General features: G+C 32.7%; 1 protein-coding gene across 3 annotated transcripts; it reads right to left on the reverse strand.

The window, feature by feature from the left end:
- Window positions 1-960: 960 nt before the first annotated feature.
- Window positions 961-18,606, reverse strand: LOC128547984 (sushi, von Willebrand factor type A, EGF and pentraxin domain-containing protein 1-like). Of its 3 annotated transcripts, XM_053522115.1 has the most exons (11): window positions 18,472-18,606; window positions 16,266-16,436; window positions 13,513-13,683; window positions 11,774-11,944; window positions 10,346-10,516; window positions 8,917-9,087; window positions 7,083-7,253; window positions 5,655-5,825; window positions 4,219-4,389; window positions 2,383-2,553; window positions 961-1,124 (listed from the first exon to the last, which is right to left on the reverse strand). In XM_053522115.1, the coding sequence occupies exons 1-11, from the start codon at window positions 18,530-18,532 to the stop codon at window positions 973-975; spliced, it is 1,752 nt and encodes a 583-aa protein (XP_053378090.1). In that variant the 5' UTR covers window positions 18,533-18,606; the 3' UTR covers window positions 961-972. The 3 variants fall into 3 exon arrangements, with proteins under 3 accessions (XP_053378090.1, XP_053378091.1, XP_053378093.1); XM_053522116.1 differs by lacking the exon at window positions 7,083-7,253; XM_053522118.1 differs by lacking the exon at window positions 2,383-2,553.
- Window positions 18,607-19,228: the final 622 nt, after the last annotated feature.

The following is a 19,228-nucleotide window of genomic DNA, read 5'->3' on the forward strand; positions in this document are numbered from 1 at the left end:
ATTTTATTAATTGTATGTTCCAGAACTACTCAGACTTAAAAAAGAAAAACAGCACAATCACTTTGTTCATTCAAATTGAACAAAATCGTACTCTGGTTGTATGTTCCTGAAATCAAACTTGAAACTGAACAATAGCATAATCTGTTTATAAAGGTCCATCTCAAAATTTATTTCCATAGCGATTTGTCTCATAATTTTTGCATACCTTTATATCGGCTAAATTATGATCGTATTGAAGGATTAATATCTTTGCATACAAAAATTCAGATGAATTAAAGTGATAAATCATTTAAAAACATAAGAAATTGGTCTTTCAATCAAACCAAATAATATAACTTGTTTTGCTTGCGATTGTTACTGCCCTAATATGAAATCAACGCATTGATCAATGGTTAAAATCATACTTAGTACGAAAAACGTCCTTTGATCTTCAAGAAAATAATCTACGTTTCCCATAACTCTTTAAATGTTGATCATAAATATCGATCTTTGGCAATGAACGGGAACCACGGTTATGCTATGTTTGACAAAATTAATTTCTAAACTTTTTGACGCATTTTCTCCTAAACATAGTTTTATGCCAAATAATACGGAGTTTAATTCTTGCGAAAGGGTTTCCTTTACCAAGACGGAATAACAATTATACTTTGAGGAAAGATAATAATTTGATTACATATTTTTCGAAAAACTCTAATTTGAAATTGAACAAAAGCATGTTGTTCATTTTTATGCAGTCACTCTGGCAAGCACTGTCATCTGCATATATATACTTCAGTGAAGAAAGAAGGTCTTTTTTTAATAAATCATTCTGTATAATGGAGATATAAAAATAAAATCTTCATATATATTCCAAATAAGCATTACACAAACTTTACCATATTTACATTTTGGTCATATCATTGCAAATTTGAACACTGACTTGTCTGTTTCAAACATTTAAATTTTCATGTTTACCTTTAATCGTACATGCGGTTAATCCCAAGCACCTGACGCCTGGCATCTTATTGTCGCCACACTTGGATCATATCCAACATTACACGAAACAGTTGCGGTTGACCCAAACGTAGTGGTTGTTGAATCAAGACGCACAGATCCGTCGCTAATCGAGGGAAGAGTTCCACAATCTACAATCAACATAGATTACTATAACTGATTGCAGCATTTTGACCTCAAACTTAATTTAAATGGTTGTTCCTGAACACCAAATTGAACTTAACAACAGCATAAGTTGACTATATATTCCTTAACTCAAACTTGAAGCTGAACAATAGCACTTTGTTCCTTTTAATGCTGTTGCATTTGGGAAGTACTGTCATCTGCATATACGCTTCAGTGAAGAAAAAAACAATAGCATGGTTTTGAACAGACTCAAACAAACCGAGTCTGCTATTATTCTTTTTGGTTGCATTCTTTGCCTCCAAAGGATCTTTTTACAGATTTTATTAATTGTATGTTCCAGAACTACTCAGACTTAAAAAAGAAAAACAGCACAATCACTTTGTTCATTCAAATTGAACAAAATCATACTCTGGTTGTATGTTTCCTGAAATCAAAACTTGAAATGAACAATAGCATAATCTGTTTATAAAGGTCCATCTCAAAATTTATTTCCATAGCGATTTGTCTCATAATTTTTGCATACCTTTATATCGGCTAAATTATGATCATATTGAAGGATTAATATCTTTGCATACAAAAATTCAGATGAATTAAAGTGATAAATCATTTACAAACATAAGAAATTGGTCTTTAAATCAAACCAAATGATATAACTTGTTTTGCTTGCGATTGATACTGTCCTAATATAAAATCAGCACATTGATCAATGGATAAAATTATACTTATTACGTAAAACTTCCTTTGATCTTCAAGAACATAATCTACATTTCCCAAAACTCTTTAAATGTTGATCATAGCTATCGATTTTTGGCAATGAAAGGGAACTACGATTATGCTATGTTTGACAAAATTAATTTTTTGACGCATTTTCTCCTGAACATAGTTTTATGCCAAATAATACGGAGTTTAATTCTTGCGAAAGGGTTTCCTTTACCAAGACGGAATAACAATTATACTTTGAGGAAAGATAATAATTTGATTACATATTTTTCGAAAAACTCTAATTTGAAATTGAACAAAAGCGTGTTGTTGACCTTTATGCAGTCACTTTGGCAAGCACTGTCATCTGCATATATATACTTCAGGGAAGAAAGAAGGTCTTTTTTAATGAATCATTATGTATAATGGAGATATAAAAATAAAATCTTAATATATATTCCAAATAAGCCTTACGCAAACTTTACCATATTTACATTTTGGTCATATCATTGTAATTTTCAACACTGACTTGTCTGTTTAAAATATTTAAATTTCCATGTTTACCTTTAATCGTACATGCGGCTAAATCCCAAGCACCTGACGCTTGGCATCTTATTGTCGCCACACTTGGATCATATCCAACATTACACGAAACTGTTGCGGTTGACCCAAACGTAGTGGTTGTTGAATCAAGACGCATAGATCCGTCGCTAATCGAGGGAAGAGTTCCACAATCTACAATCAACATAGATTACTATACAATTCGCGTTTATGTCAGTATTTTAATTAGTTTTACTTAATGATATAGTCTTGTAGTAACACAGTCGTTCTTACACGTGCCCAGTGTACTACTGAAATGTGTGGTTATACAAAATTTTGTAACATTTAAAATTTATACATGGCCTTTTCGTCAGGAATGGTGTTATTAATATTTATTTAATATTTCATTTTTTTTGGTGGTGTTCTATTAAACACTCATGTAATGCATCGATTCATTAAAATAACTGTGATTTCATTAGAACAATTCATTTGGTATGAAAGCTGAACTCAGTCTTGAAATTGAACAAGAACATGAACTGATTGCAGCATTTTGACCTCAAACTTGATTTGAATGTTTGTTCCTGAACACCAAATTGCACTTAACAACAGCATGAGTTGACTATATATTCCTTACCTCAAACTTGAAACTGAACAATAACACTTTCTTCCTTTTAATGCTTTTGCATTTGGGAGGTACTGTCATCTGTATATACGCCTCAGTCAAGAAAAAAAACAATAGCATGGTTTTGAACAGACTCAATCAAACCGAGTCTGCTATTATTCTTTTTGGTTGCATTCTTTGCCTCCAAAGGATCGTTTTACAGATTTTATTAATTGTATGATCCAGAACTACTCAGACTTAAAGGTGAACAAAAGCACAACTACTTTGTTCATTCAAATTGAATAAAATCGTACTTTGGTTGTATGTTCCTGAAATCAAACATGAAACTGAACAAAAGCATAATCTGTTTATAAAGGTCCATCTCAAAATTTATTTCCATAACGATTTGTCTCATAATTTTTGCATACCTTTATATCGGCTAAATTATGATCGTATTGAGGGATTAATATCTGTGCATACAAAAATTCAGATGAATTAAAGTGATAAATCATTTACAGACATAAGAAATTGGTCTTTAAATCAAACCAAATAATATAACTTGTTTTGCTTGCGATTGATACTGCCCTAATATAAAATCAACGCATTGATCAATGGTTAAAATCATTCTTAGTACGAAAAACGTCCTTTGATCTTCAAGAAAATAATCTACATTTCCCATAACTCTTTAAATGTTGATCATAAATATCGATTTTTGGCAATGAACGGGAACCACGATTATGCTATGTTTGACAAAATTAATTTCTAAACTTTTTGACGCATTTTCTCCTAAACATAGTTTTATGCCAAATAATACGGAGTTTAATTCTTGCGAAAGGGTTTCCTTTACCAAGACGGAATAACAATTATACTTTGAGGAAAGATAATAATTTGATTACATATTTTTCGAAAAACTCTAATTTGAAATTGAACAAAAGCGTGTTGTTGACTTTTATGCAGTCACTCTGGCAAGCACTGTCATCTGCATATATAAACTTCAGTGAAGAAAGAAGGTCTTTTTTAATAAATCATTCTGTATAATGGAGATATAAAAATAAAATCTTAATATATATTCCAAATAAGCATTACGCAAACTTTACCATATTTACATTTTGCTCATATCATTGTAATTTTCAACACTGACTTGTCTGTTTCAAACAAATAAGCATTACACAAACTTTACCATATTTACATTTTGGTCATATCATTGCAAATTTGAACACTGACTTGTCTGTTTCAAACGTTTAAATTTCCATGTTTACCTTTAATCGTACATGCGGCTAAATCCCAAGCACCTGACGCCTGGCATCTTATTGTCGCCACACTTGGATCATATCCAACATTACACGAAACAGTTGCGGTTGACCCAAACGTAGTGGTTGTTGAATCAAGACGCACAGATCCGTCGCTAATCGAGGGAAGAGTTCCACAATCTACAATCAACATAGATTACTATAACTGATTGCAGCATTTTGACCTCAAACTTAATTTAAATGGTTGTTCCTGAACACCAAATTGAACTTAACAACAGCATAAGTTGACTATATATTCCTTAACTCAAACTTGAAGCTGAACAATAGCACTTTGTCCCTTTTAATGCTGTTGCATTTGGGAAGTACTGTCATCTGCATATACGCTTCAGTGAAGAAAAAAACAATAGCATGGTTTTGAACAGACTCAAACAAACCGAGTCTGCTATTATTCTTTTTGGTTGCATTCTTTGCCTCCAAAGGATCTTTTTACAGATTTTATTAATTGTATGTTCCAGAACTACTCAGACTTAAAAAAGAAAAACAGCACAATCACTTTGTTCATTCAAATTGAACAAAATCGTACTCTGGTCGTATGTTCCTGAAATCAAACTTGAAACTGAACAAAAGCATAATCTGTTTATAAAGGTCCATCTCAAAATTTATTTCCATAGCGATTTGTCTCATAATTTTTGCATACCTTTATATCGGCTAAATTATGATCGTATTGAAGGATTAATATCTTTGCATTCAAAAATTCAGATGAATTAAAGTGATAAATCATTTAAAAACATAAGAAATTGGTCTTTCAATCAAACCAAATAATATAACTTGTTTTGCTTGCGATTGATACTGCCCTAATATAAAATCAACGCATTGATCAATGGTTAAAATCATACTTAGTACGAAAAACGTCCTTTGATCTTCAAGAAAATAATCTACGTTTCCCATAACTCTTTAAATGTTGACCATAAATATCGATCTTTGGCAATGAACGGGAACCACGATTATGCTATGTTTGACAAAATTAATTTCTAAACTTTTTGACGCATTTTCTCCTAAACATAGTTTTATGCCAAATAATACGGAGTTTAATTCTTGCGAAAGGGTTTCCTTTACCAAGACGGAATAACAATTATACTTTGAGGAAAGATAATAATTTGATTACATATTTTTCGAAAAACTCTAATTTGAAATTGAACAAAAGCATGTTGTTCATTTTTATGCAGTCACTCTGGCAAGCACTGTCATCTGCATATATATACTTCAGTGAAGAAAGAAGGTCTTTTTTAATAAATCATTCTGTATAATGGAGATATAAAAATAAAATCTTCATATATATTCGATATAAGCATTACACAAACTTTACCATATTTACATTTTGGTCATATCATTGCAAATTTGAACACTGACTTGTCTGTTTCAAACATTTAAATTTTCATGTTTACCTTTAATCGTACATGCGGCTAAATCCCAAGCACCTGACGCCTGGCATCTTATTGTCGCCACACTTGGATCATATCCAACATTACACGATACAGTTGCGGTTGACCCAAACGTAGTGGTTGTTGAATCAAGACGCACAGATCCGTCGCTAATCGAGGGAAGAGTTCCACAATCTACAATCAACATAGATTACTATAACTGATTGCAGCATTTTGACCTCAAACTTAATTTAAATGGTTGTTCCTGAACACCAAATTGAACTTAACAACAGCATCAGTTGACTATATATTCCTTAACTCAAACTTGAAGTTGAACAATGGCACTTTATTCCTTTTAATGCTGTTGCATTTGGGAAGTACTGTCATCTGCATATACGCTTCAGTGAAGAAAAAAACAATAGCATGGTTTTGAACAGACTCAAACAAACCGAGTCTGCTATTATTCTTTTTGGTTGCATTCTTTGCCTCCAAAGGATCTTTTTACAGATTTTATTAATTGTATGTTCCAGAACTACTCAGACTTAAAAAAGAAAAACAGCACAATCACTTTGTTCATTCAAATTGAACAAAATCATACTCTGGTTGTATGTTCCTGAAATCAAACTTGAAACTGAACAATAGCATAATCTGTTTATAAAGGTCCATCTCAAAATTTATTTCCATAGCGATTTGTCTCATAATTTTTGCATACCTTTATATCGGCTAAATTATGATCATATTGAAGGATTAATATCTTTGCATACAAAAATTCAGATGAATTAAAGTGACAAATCATTTACAAACATAAGAAATTGGTCTTTAAATCAAACCAAATGATATAACTTGTTTTGCTTGCGATTGATACTGTCCTAATATAAAATCAGCACATTGATCAATGGATAAAATTATACTTATTACGTAAAACTTCCTTTGATCTTCAAGAACATAATCTACATTTCCCAACACTCTTTAAATGTTGATCATAGCTATCGATTTTTGGCAATGAAAGGGAACTACGATTATGCTATGTTTGACAAAATTAATTTTTTGACGCATTTTCTCCTGAACATAGTTTTATGCCAAATAATACGGAGTTTAATTCTTGCGAAAGGGTTTCCTTTACCAAGACGCAATAACAAATATACTTTGAGGAAAGACAATAACTTGATCACATATTTCTCGAAAAACTCAAATGTGAAATTGAACAAAAGCATGTTGTTGACTTTTATGCAGTCACTCTGGCAAGCACTGTCATCTGCATATATATACTTCAGGGAAGAAAGAAGGTCTTTTTTAATGAATCATTCTGTATAATGGAGATATAAAAATATAATCTTAATATATATTCCAAATAAGCCTTACGCAAACTTTACCATATTTACATTTTGGTCATATCATTGTAATTTTCAACACTGACTTGTCTGTTTCAAATATTTAAATTTCCATGTTTACCTTTAATCGTGCATGCGGCTAAATCCCAAGCACCTGACGCTTGGCATCTTATTGTCGCCACACTTGGATCATATCCAACATTATACGAAACTGTTGCGGTTGACCCAAACGTAGTGGTTGTTGAATCAAGACGCATAGATCCGTCGCTAATCGAGGGAAGAGTTCCACAATCTACAATCAACATAGATTACTATACAATTCGCGTTTATGTCAGTATTCTAATTAGTTTTACTTAATGATATAGTCCTGTAGTAACACAGTCGTTCTTACACGTGCCCAGTGTAGTACTGAAATGTGTGGTTATACAAAATTTTGTAACATTTAAAATTTATTCATGGCCTTTTCGTCAGGAATGGTGTTATTAATATTTATTTAATATTTCATTTTTTTGGTGGTGTTCTATTAAACACTCATGTAATGCATCGATTCATTAAAATAACTGTGATTTCATTAGAACAATTCATTTGGTATGAAAGCTGACCTCAGTCTTGAAATTGAACAAGAACATGAACTGATTGCAGCATTTTGACCTCAAACTTGATTTGAATGTTTGTTCCTGAACACCAAATTGCACTTAACAACAGCATGAGTTGACTATATATTCCTTAACTCAAACTTGAAACTGAACAATAACACTTTGTTCCTTTTAATCCTGTTGCATTTGGAAGGTACTGTCATCTGTATATACGCCTCAGTCAAGAAAAAAACAACAGCATGGTTTTGAACAGACTCAATCAAACCGAGTCTGCTATTATTCTTTTTGGTTGCATTCTTTGCCTCCAAAGGATCGTTTTACAGATTTTATTAATTGTATGTTCCAGAACTACTCAGACTTAAAGGTGAACAAAAGCACAACTACTTTGTTCATTCAAATTGAACAAAATCGTACTCTGGTTGTATGTTCCTGAAATCAAACATGAAACTGAACAAAAGCATAATCTGTTTATAAAGGTCCATCTCAAAATTTATTTCCATAACGATTTGTCTCATAATTTTTGCATACCTTTATATCGGCTAAATTATGATCATATTGAGGGATTAATATCTGTGCATACAAAAATTCAGATGAATTAAAGTGATTAATCATTTACAAACATAAGAAATTGGTCTTTAAATCAAACCAAATAATATAACTTGTTTTGCTTGCGATTGATACTGCCCTAATATAAAATCAACGCATTGATCAATGGTTAAAATCATACTTAGTACGAAAAACGTCCTTTGATCTTCAAGAAAATAATCTACATTTCCCATAACTCTTTAAATGTTGATCATAAATATCGATTTTTGGCAATGAACGGGAACCACGATTATGCTATGTTTGACAAAATTAATTTCTAAACTTTTTGACGCATTTTCTCCTAAACATAGTTTTATGCCAAATAATACGGAGTTTAATTCTTGCGAAAGGGTTTCCTTTACCAAGACGGAATAACAATTATACTTTGAGGAAAGATAATAATTTGATTACATATTTTTCGAAAAACTCTAATTTGAAATTGAACAAAAGCGTGTTGTTGACTTTTATGCAGTCACTCTGGCAAGCACTGTCATCTGCATATATATACTTCAGTGAAGAAAGAAGGTCTTTTTTAATAAATCATTCTGTATAATGGAGATATAAAAATAAAATCTTAATATATATTCCAAATAAGCATTACGCAAACTTTACCATATTTACATTTTGGTCATATCATTGTAATTTTCAACACTGACTTGTCTGTTTCAAACAAATAAGCATTACACAAACTTTACCATATTTACATTTTGGTCATATCATTGCAAATTTGAACACTGACTTGTCTGTTTCAAACATTTAAATTTCCATGTTTACCTTTAATCGTACATGCGGCTAAATCCCAAGCACCTGACGCCTGGCATCTTATTGTCGCCACACTTGGATCATATCCAACATTACACGAAACAGTTGCGGTTGACCCAAACGTAGTGGTTGTTGAATCAAGACGCACAGATCCGTCGCTAATCGAGGGAAGAGTTCCACAATCTACAATCAACATAGATTACTGTAACTGATTGCAGCATTTTGACCTCTCAACTTAATTTAAATGGTTGTTCCTGAACACCAAATTGAACTTAACAACAGCATAAGTTGACTATATATTCCTTAACTCAAACTTGAAGCTGAACAATAGCACTTTGTTCCTTTTAATGCTGTTGCATTTGGGAAGTACTGTCATCTGCATATACGCTTCAGTGAAGAAAAAAAACAATAGCATGGTTTTGAACAGACTCAAACAAACCGAGTCTGCTATTATTCTTTTTGGTTGCATTCTTTGCCTCCAAAGGATCTTTTTACAGATTTTATTAATTGTATGTTCCAGAACTACTCAGACTTAAAAAAGAAAAACAGCACAATTACTTTGTTCATTCAAGTTGAACAAAATCGTACTCTGGTTGTATGTTCCTGAAATCAAACTTAAAACTGAACAAAAGCATAATCTGTTTATAAAGGTCCGTCTCAAAATTTATTTCCATAGCGATTTGTCTCATAATTTTTGCATACCTTTATATCGGCTAAATTATGATCGTATTGAAGGATTAATATCTTTGCATACAAAAATTCAGATGAATTAAAGTGATAAATCATTTAAAACATAAGAAATTGGTCTTTCAATCAAACCAAATAATATAACTTGTTTTGCTTGCGATTGATACTGCCCTAATATAAAATCAGCACATTGATCAATGGATAAGATCATACTTATTACGTAAAACTTCCTTTGATCTTCAAGAAAATAATCTACATTTCCCATAACTCTTTAAATGTTGATCATAAATATCGATCTTTGGCAATGAACGGGAACCACGATTATGCTATGTTTGACAAAATTAATTTTTTGACGCATTTTCTCCTAAACATAGTTTTATGCCAAATAATACGGAGTTTAATTCTTGTGAAAGGGTTTCCTTTACCAATACGCAATAACAATTATACTTTGAGGAAAGATAATAACTTGATTACATATTTTTCGAAAAACTCTAATTTGAATTTGAACAAAAGCATGTTGTTGATTTTTATGCAGTCACTCTGGCAAGCACTGACATCTGCATATATATACTTCAGTCAAGAAAGAAGGTCTTTTTTAATAAATCATTTTGTATAATGGAGATATAAAAATATAATCTTAATATCTATTCCAAATAAACATTAAACAAACTTTACCATATTTACATTTTGATCATATCATTGTAATTTTCAACACTGACTTGTCTGTTTCAAACATTTAAATTTCCATGTTTACCTTTAATCGTACATGCGGCTAAATCCCAAGCACCTGACGCCTGGCATCTTATTGTCGCCACACTTGGATCATATCCAACATTACACGAAACAGTTGCGGTTGACCCAAACGTAGTGGTTGTTGAATCAAGACGCACAGATCCGTCGCTAATCGAGGGAAGAGTTCCACAATCTACAATCAACATAGATTACTGTAACTGATTGCAGCATTTTGACCTCAAACTTAATTTAAATGGTTGTTCCTGAACACCAAATTGAACTTAACAACAGCATAAGTTGACTATATATTCCTTAACTCAAACTTGAAGCTGAACAATAGCACTTTGTTTCTTTTAATGCTGTTGCATTTGGGAAGTACTGTCATCTGCATATACGCTTCAGTGAAGAAAAAAACAATAGCATGGTTTTGAACAGACTCAAACAAACCGAGTCTGCTATTATTCTTTTTGGTTGCATTCTTTGCCTCCAAAGGATCTTTTTACAGATTTTATTAATTGTATGTTCCAGAACTACTCAGACTTAAAAAAGAAAAACAGCACAATTACTTTGTTCATTCAAGTTGAACAAAATCGTACTCTGGTTGTATGTTCCTGAAATCAAACTTAAAACTGAACAAAAGCATAATCTGTTTATAAAGGTCCGTCTCAAAATTTATTTCCATAGCGATTTGTCTCATAATTTTTGCATACCTTTATATCGGCTAAATTATGATCGTATTGAAGGATTAATATCTTTGCATACAAAAATTCAGATGAATTAAAGTGATAAATCATTTAAAAACATAAGAAATTGGTCTTTCAATCAAACCAAATAATATAACTTGTTTTGCTTGCGATTGATACTGCCCTAATATAAAATCAGCACATTGATCAATGGATAAGATCATACTTATTACGTAAAACTTCCTTTGATCTTCAAGAAAATAATCTACATTTCCCATAACTCTTTAAATGTTGATCATAAATATCGATCTTTGGCAATGAACGGGAACCACGATTATGCTATGTTTGACAAAATTAATTTTTTGACGCATTTTCTCCTAAACATAGTTTTATGCCAAATAATACGGAGTTTAATTCTTGTGAAAGGGTTTCCTTTACCAATACGCAATAACAATTATACTTTGAGGAAAGATAATAACTTGATTACATATTTTTCGAAAAACTCTAATTTGAATTTGAACAAAAGCATGTTGTTGATTTTTATGCAGTCACTCTGGCAAGCACTGACATCTGCATATATATACTTCAGTCAAGAAAGAAGGTCTTTTTTAATAAATCATTTTGTATAATGGAGATATAAAAATATAATCTTAATATCTATTCCAAATAAACATTAAACAAACTTTACCATATTTACATTTTGATCATATCATTGTAATTTTCAACACTGACTTGTCTGTTTCAAACATTTAAATTTCCATGTTTACCTTTAATCGTACATGCGGCTAAATCCCAAGCACCTGACGCCTGGCATCTTATTGTCGCCACACTTGGATCATATCCAATATTACACGAAACTGTTGCGGTTGACCCAAACGTAGTGGTTGTTGAATCAAGACGCATAGATCCGTCGCTAATCGAGGGAAGAGTTCCACAATCTACAATCAACATAGATTACTATACAATTCGCGTTTATGTCAGTATTCTAATTAGTTTTACTTAATGATATAGTCCTGTAGTAACACAGTCGTTCTTACACGTGCCCAGTGTACTACTGAAATGTGTGGTTATACAAAATTTTGTAACATTTAAAATTTATTCATGGCCTTTTCGTCAGGAATGGTGTTATTGATATTTATTTAATATTTCATTTTTTGGTGGTGTTCTATTAATCACTCATGTATCGCATCGATTCATTAAAATAACTGTGATTTCATTAGAACAATTCATTTGGTATGAAAGCTGACCTCAGTCTTGAAATTGAACAAGAACATGAACTGATTGCAGCATTTTGACCTCAATTGATTTGAATGTTTGTTCCTGAACACCAAATTGAACTTAACAACAGCATGAGTTGACTATATATTCCTTAACTCTAACTCGAAGCTGAACAATAACACTTTGTTCCTTTTAATGCTGTTGCATTTGGGAGGTACTGTCATCTGTATATACGCCTCAGTCAAGAAAAAAACAATAGCATGGTTTTGAACAGACTCAATCAAACCGAGTCTGCTATTATTCTTTTTGGTTGCATTCTTTGCCTCCAAAGGATCTTTTTACAGATTTTATTAATTGTATGTTCCAGAACTACTCAGACTTAAAGGTGAACAAAAGCACAACTACTTTGTTCATTCAAATTGAACAAAATCGTACTTTGGTTGTATGTTCCTGAAATCAAACTTGAAACTGAACAATAGTATAATCTGTTTATAAAGGTCCGTCTCAAAATTTATTTCCATAGCGATTTGTCTCATAATTTTTGCATACCTTTATATCGGCTAAATTATGATCATATTGAAGGATTAATATCTTTGCATACAAAAATTCAGATGAATTAAAGTGATAAATCATTTACACACATAAGAAATTGGACTTTCAATCAAACCAAATAATATAACTTGTTTTGCTTGCGATTCATACTGCCCTAATATAAAATCAGCGTATTGATCAATGGATAAAATCATACTAATTACGTAAAACTTCCTTTGATCTTCAAGAAAATAATCTACATTTCCCATAACTCTTTAAATGTTGATCATAAATATCGATTTTTGGCAATGAACGGGAACCACGATTATGCTATGTTTGACAAAATTAATTTTTTGACGCATTTTCTCCTAAACATAGTTTTATGCCAAATAATACGGAGTTTAATTCTTGTGAAAGGGTTTCCTTTACCAATACGCAATAACAATTATACTTTGAGGAAAGATAATAACTTGATTACATATTTTTCGAAAAACTCTAATTTGAAATTGAACAAAAGCGTGTTGTTGACTTTTATGCAGTCACTCTGGCAAGCACTGACATCTGCATATATATACTTCAGTCAAGAAAGAAGGTCTTTTTTAGTAAATCATTCTGTATAATGGAGATATAAAAATATATCTTAATATATATTCCAAATAAGCATTACGCAAACTTTACCATATTTACATTTTGGTCATATCATTGTAATTTTGAAGACTGACTTGTCTGTTTCAAACATTTAAATTTCCATGTTTACCTTTAATCGTACATGCGGCTATATCCCAAGCACCTGACGCTTGGCATCTTATTGTCGCCACACTTGGATCATATCCAATATTACACGAAACTGTTGCGGTTGACCCAAACGTAGTGGCTGTTGAATCAAGACGCACAGATCCGTCGCTAATCGAGGGAAGAGATCCACAATCTACAATCAACATAGATTACTATACAGTTCGCGTTTATGTCAGTATTCTAATTAGTTTTACTTAATGGTATAGTCCTGTAGTAACACAGTCGTTCTTACACGTGCCCAGTGTACTACTGAAATGTGTGGTCAAACACTATTTATTTTGTAACTTTTAAAATTTATTCATGGCCTTTTCGTCAGGAATGGTGTTATTGATATTTATTTAATATTTCAGTTTTGGTGGTGTTCTATTAAACACTCATGTATCGCATCGATTCATTAAAATAACTGTGATTGCATTTTAACAATTCAGCTGGTAAGAAAGCTGACCTAAGTCATGAAACTGAAAAAGAACATGAACTGATTTCAGCATTAACTTGATTTGACTGTTTGTTCCTGAACACCAAATTGAACGTAACCACAGCATGAGTTGACTATATATTCCTCAAACTTGAATCTAAACAATAACCCGTTGTTCCTCTTAATGGTATTGCATTTGTTACCATCTGTATAAACGCGTCAGTCAAGAAAAAATCAATAGCATGGTTTAATTGTATGTTCCAGAACTCAGACTTGAAGGTGAACTAAAGCATTGTTACTTTGTTTATTGAAATTGAACAGAAGCGTACTTTGGCTGTATGTTCCTGAAGTCATCTCAATGTTGACATTCAAAAATAGCATTTATTTACAGGATTTATATTTATTAATTCAAACTTAAAACAGAACAATAACATGTTGTTGCTATGCATGCTGCTACATGTTGGAAAAACTGTTATCTAATTATATGCTTTAATTAAGAAATCTTTACAAGTAATCGTTCTGTAAACTGGCGATATAACAATATAACCAAATTGGATCATCCAACTATACATTAAAAATACCTTTCCATCTATAATTGCCATTTTCAACATTGATGATCCAGTTTCCCTACTTGAAATCTCATTTTTTACCTTTTCTTATACATGTTGCTACTTCCCAGGCACCTGACGCCTGGCAAGATATTGTTGACGCACTTGGTTCAATATTCCATTTTCAACAAATCCAGTCGCTGTTGAAAACCAATCTTATGTTGCGTATCAGGCACCTGATGCCTGTCGATAACTTGTTGAGTCCACAATCTACAGTCAACAAAAATTTATATGCTAAATAATCAACTTTCAGCCATAAATACGCGTTCATTTCGCTACAATAATTAGCTGTTCCCTATTGGTACAGTCCTTCAGTAGCACAGTATTTGGTACATATGTACAACGAATATTTTTGTTTTGATATATAGAATCTATCAAGAAGCACATATTTTTAGCTCTAAGATGTTTCGTAATGTAAGACATAGAAAAAACTATTGCAATTCGTGTTGATATATGTATTCTATTTGTTACAATGTTACATTTCAAACAAACTGGAAATTTTGTATTCTCTAACTGTTGACAGACACACACGTATGGACATTTCATTAGAAATAATGCTTGTTGTATTTAACTAATATTCCATTTCCTGGTAATGTTCATGTTATAAACTTATGTATCGCATCATCTGTGTCATGAAGATAAAGTGCTTACATTAAAATGGCTTATGAATCGCCAAAGTGTTACAAAATACATATTCGATGCACGTTAACAATTAATCTGGCATTCTGTTAACAAACTACACCACAAACAGCCGTTCAATTTGACTAAAGTACATCTCCTATTGCGCTACGCTTAGGATCTGAGAACGAGCTATTGATAGCCTCGTTCTGGCGACCCTTTCGCTAGCCAATCAGAGCTTAACTTACAACATTTTGCAAATCCATAGTTAGCCTTGATTTTTGATATTTGCAATTCTTATGTCGTAATGTGTCAGATAGTCCGTTAGCTCAGTCGGTAGGCCACTTGCTCTGTAAGCGAGGGGTCCCGAGTTCGAGCCCCTGGATCGAATGCACCTTTTTCTTACTCTGACTTTCGAACAAGTTGTCTGATTGGTTCAAATAAAAATAGATTTGCGAACATAAAAATAGCAATATTGGAAATCCAAAATTTACAGAAGACAAATGTGAATGGGTCATTCTCAGATCTTCGTTTAGAAGATCAAGTACTTTAGTCAGATTGAACAGCCGTTATGGGACAACGTGAGTGCTTGCTTTTTAAAACGCACACTGCTTTATCACAGTGCCCTTATATTTCACTTGTTAGCACAGCAAGCCACATCTTCGTTTTCATGTTAATTTCCTTCATCACAGGACAAGTCGCAGCAGAACTGCAGGTTGTTGAACCTGTTCGAATCTAGACTCACATTTCCTTTCTTAACACAAGTTCAGAGACACGCACTTTACAAATAAAACGACAAAAGAGCTTTAGGTGCATATGATTTCTCAAGCTATCTTATTTCCGGCATGCATAAATTGTTCTTCTGCAATTTCTCCCGCATAGCACGGCAACTTTAATGTAATTTTATTTTAAATACTCTTTCGTTGTCTTGTAGTTTTGAAATGCGGTCATCTGTAAAATTTAAATCATGCTGCTATCTTAAAACAGAACCCAAAGTATTCTCTAAATAACCTTTTCATATTCTGATCATTCACGAATCGCATTATTTACATCACAGTGGAAAGAAATGTTTACCTTTGATGATACATTGTGCTTCTTCCCATACACCTGATTCCTTGCAGGTAATTTTTTCGGCTTTTGGGACATATCCGACACTACACGACACAGTCGCTGTTGAACCAAACGTAGTAGCTGAGGAATCAAGACTTACAGATCCATCGCTTACCGATTTCAAAGACCCACAATCTACAATCAACAAAGAATATTATTATTTACTACATACTCAATTTGCAGAATTCGTGTGCATATTTCGCAGTATAAATCTAGTAAACTATAAGTATTAACTTTTATTCAATAAATATAGATTTCCGGGGACTTTATCTGCCATACCTTTTTTAACATGTCTGACGAAATATAGTTGTGAAGTTCTTCAAATGTTCATCTTAATATTTCTAATCATAAATATTTCTATAAATGTTACTTCTTATGTAGCAGTTTATTACAGTGAAAAGCTATTCATATTCATATGTTTTATAACGGCAACGGAAGTCTCAAAATGCACCTAAAACAGAGGTTGTGGTAAAGAAATTTATGTTCTTTGTCTTTTTGATACTGTGCTTGGTTGACTGTCCCCATACCAATGAGCATTATGTGTGTGCGTGTGTGTGTGTGTGTGTGCGTGCGTCAACGTGTGTGTGCTTGTGTGCGCGCGTGTGTGTGTGTGTGCCTGTGCGTTATGTGTGTGTGCGCCTGTGCGTGTACGTGTATGTGTGTGTGTTTAACTTTTTTTTCAACAATGTCTAACTTCATAGTGCTGCCTCACTAGAATATCACGCCATAGACACGTGACATGAAACCCACCCAGTCATGTTATAATTACACCGGGCTGACCAGTCCAAGCATTAAATATGACTTAGGGTTAGTCGTACAATTCATTTCTTCAGTGGTGCTTGTTTATCCTACTTTTAAAAATCCATCTGCATTAAAATCTAAAATACGTACAGACAGAAAAGTTCCCTAGGTACTGTAATGCACATACGGTATGTTAATCGGACACGTCCGAAATGCATGCTTCGTGCCGTTTTAGTAGGTATGTATGCTCCCCTGTCGACTACAACTTAGAACTACTTACACTCTTCCTTTCGTTATTTTTAGCATGGTAAAGGTTTCACAACTATGTCCGCACGTATCACTGATGGTTTGCCACTGACTCACAATATTTAGTAATCTTCATTTGTAAGTATCGTAGGGTATTGTATGAAAAATCTTCTTTTTTTTTATTTAGACAATACTGCCAATGAGTGTTGTTTTGTTTGTAAAAGTACAGAAAACAATGCCTTATTTACAAGACGACTCCATTATATATTTTACCTAAAGGAGAAGGTTCACTTTTGCACCAGAATGGCCTAAAAACAGAAAGTCTGTAAATTTAGTAAAGAACATGTTTTCTTTCATCAAGTAGTATTGTTTTATCAAACTGCACTATCGGACATACCTCAAAATAATTTTAACATTATGGGTATGGGAAATCTTCAGTTTTTAATCTAATTTTCAAATATATCTGAAATTTTCGCTATGAGCACAGCTGTCGACAACAATAAAAACATAACCATAAATTCTGTGAAATAAGGTGGACAAATAGTCAAAATATTTTTGTGGTCCTTGAGTGTGCTCACTGCTAAAAACATTCCCATATGACCTAAGTATGGTAAAACAATTTTCCCAAAATTCTGCGATTTCAGCAATATTCATTGACATGTTGTGAACCAAATAATAAATTTATTTATAAAAACTAAATTCCTTATAGTAGATAGACATTTTGGTAGCAAACAATATATAGTCCTTGCAAACTACAGCCAATTTGAAAATTTTCAAAACTGCCATAGGCCATATAAGGCTTAAGTGAACTTTGTCCTTTGACAATAAGGCTTTCTAAAAATAAGCAGACTTGTAAAGTGGAGGCGGGGAATGACAACTGAAATCATGATTGAAATAAAATCGAAAACGCTAGCACAAGATCGAATTCCACGTGCGTTACCATCGGCTGGCATTGGTCAACCTTGAACAAAAGCATGGTTTGATTCCGAGATTCGACTGAAAATAAGATTAATAACACTAAAGACAAAATACCTTTATGTATGATCGTTTTTTGGGGTTTTTTTTACTTCATCTGCAAAGAATAAGTGTGTTACACCAATTCCCGTGCACTGAAACCATTTCTGTGTTATTCTATTTATATAAAATATTGTTACATGTATTTAAAATCAATGTAAGTTCTTGCCTTTTATAACACACTTTGCCTTTTCCCAATCACCTGATGCTTCACATATTAGGGTAGCCATATTTTTGTTTTTAGGTTCATATCCAGCATCACACTCCAAAGTTGCAGTCGATCCAAATGTTGTGGAACCAGAATCAAGACTCACAGATCCCTTTTTGACCGATATCAAGGACCCACAATCTACAATGACAACAATAAAAGGGAACGAAGATCCAATAAAAAAAAGCACGTTCAAAGAAAGAAGCCACGCTACGCTAAAATTCTACAACAGTGTATATAATTTTTATACAACAAGAAAACGTAAATTGTTTGCTTCGAACTTTGTTAAAATGTCTTTATTTATTGAACCTTCCTGCAAGTCTCAAATACGGACTCTACATGCACACAGTTTGTATTTTTAATGGTTGCAGACTATCTTTCCAGATAAAACATGTCTTTAGATTTAGATGAAATGTTCTGATGTTATTTCAAAATTTGAAAACAACAAATGAATAATACAAATGACGGCTTTTGATTTTATGTACAGACAAAAATCCTGACATGAAACCGGTTTCAATCCAAAATAAGAACAGAGATACCGTTTATGATACATGTTGCTTTCTGCCATTTTCCATTAGTGTCGCAATCTATATTTTTTTGTCCGAGCTGTATCCTTCATCACATGTCACAACTGCCATGGATCCATCAGACGAATCTTGCTCGTAAACGCCATTTTCAATAGATGGAAGAGCACCACAATCTGCAAAATGGAGCAAAT

Source organism: Mercenaria mercenaria, chromosome 13 (genome assembly GCF_021730395.1).
Source record: "Mercenaria mercenaria strain notata chromosome 13, MADL_Memer_1, whole genome shotgun sequence".
NCBI lineage: Eukaryota > Metazoa > Mollusca > Bivalvia > Venerida > Veneridae > Mercenaria > Mercenaria mercenaria.

Coding starts and splice junctions, on each gene's coding strand:
- LOC128547984 (XM_053522115.1), bottom strand. CDS start 18,532: ATGGCTACCCTAATATGTGAAGCATCAGGTGATTGGGAAAAGGCAAAG. Junction 10,517..11,773: donor AGCCGCATGTACGATTAAAG/GTAAACATGGAA, acceptor TGTTGATTGTAG/ATTGTGGAACTCTTCCCTCG. Junction 1,125..2,382: donor AGCCGCATGTACGATTAAAG/GTAAACATGGAA, acceptor TGTTGATTGTAG/ATTGTGGAACTCTTCCCTCG.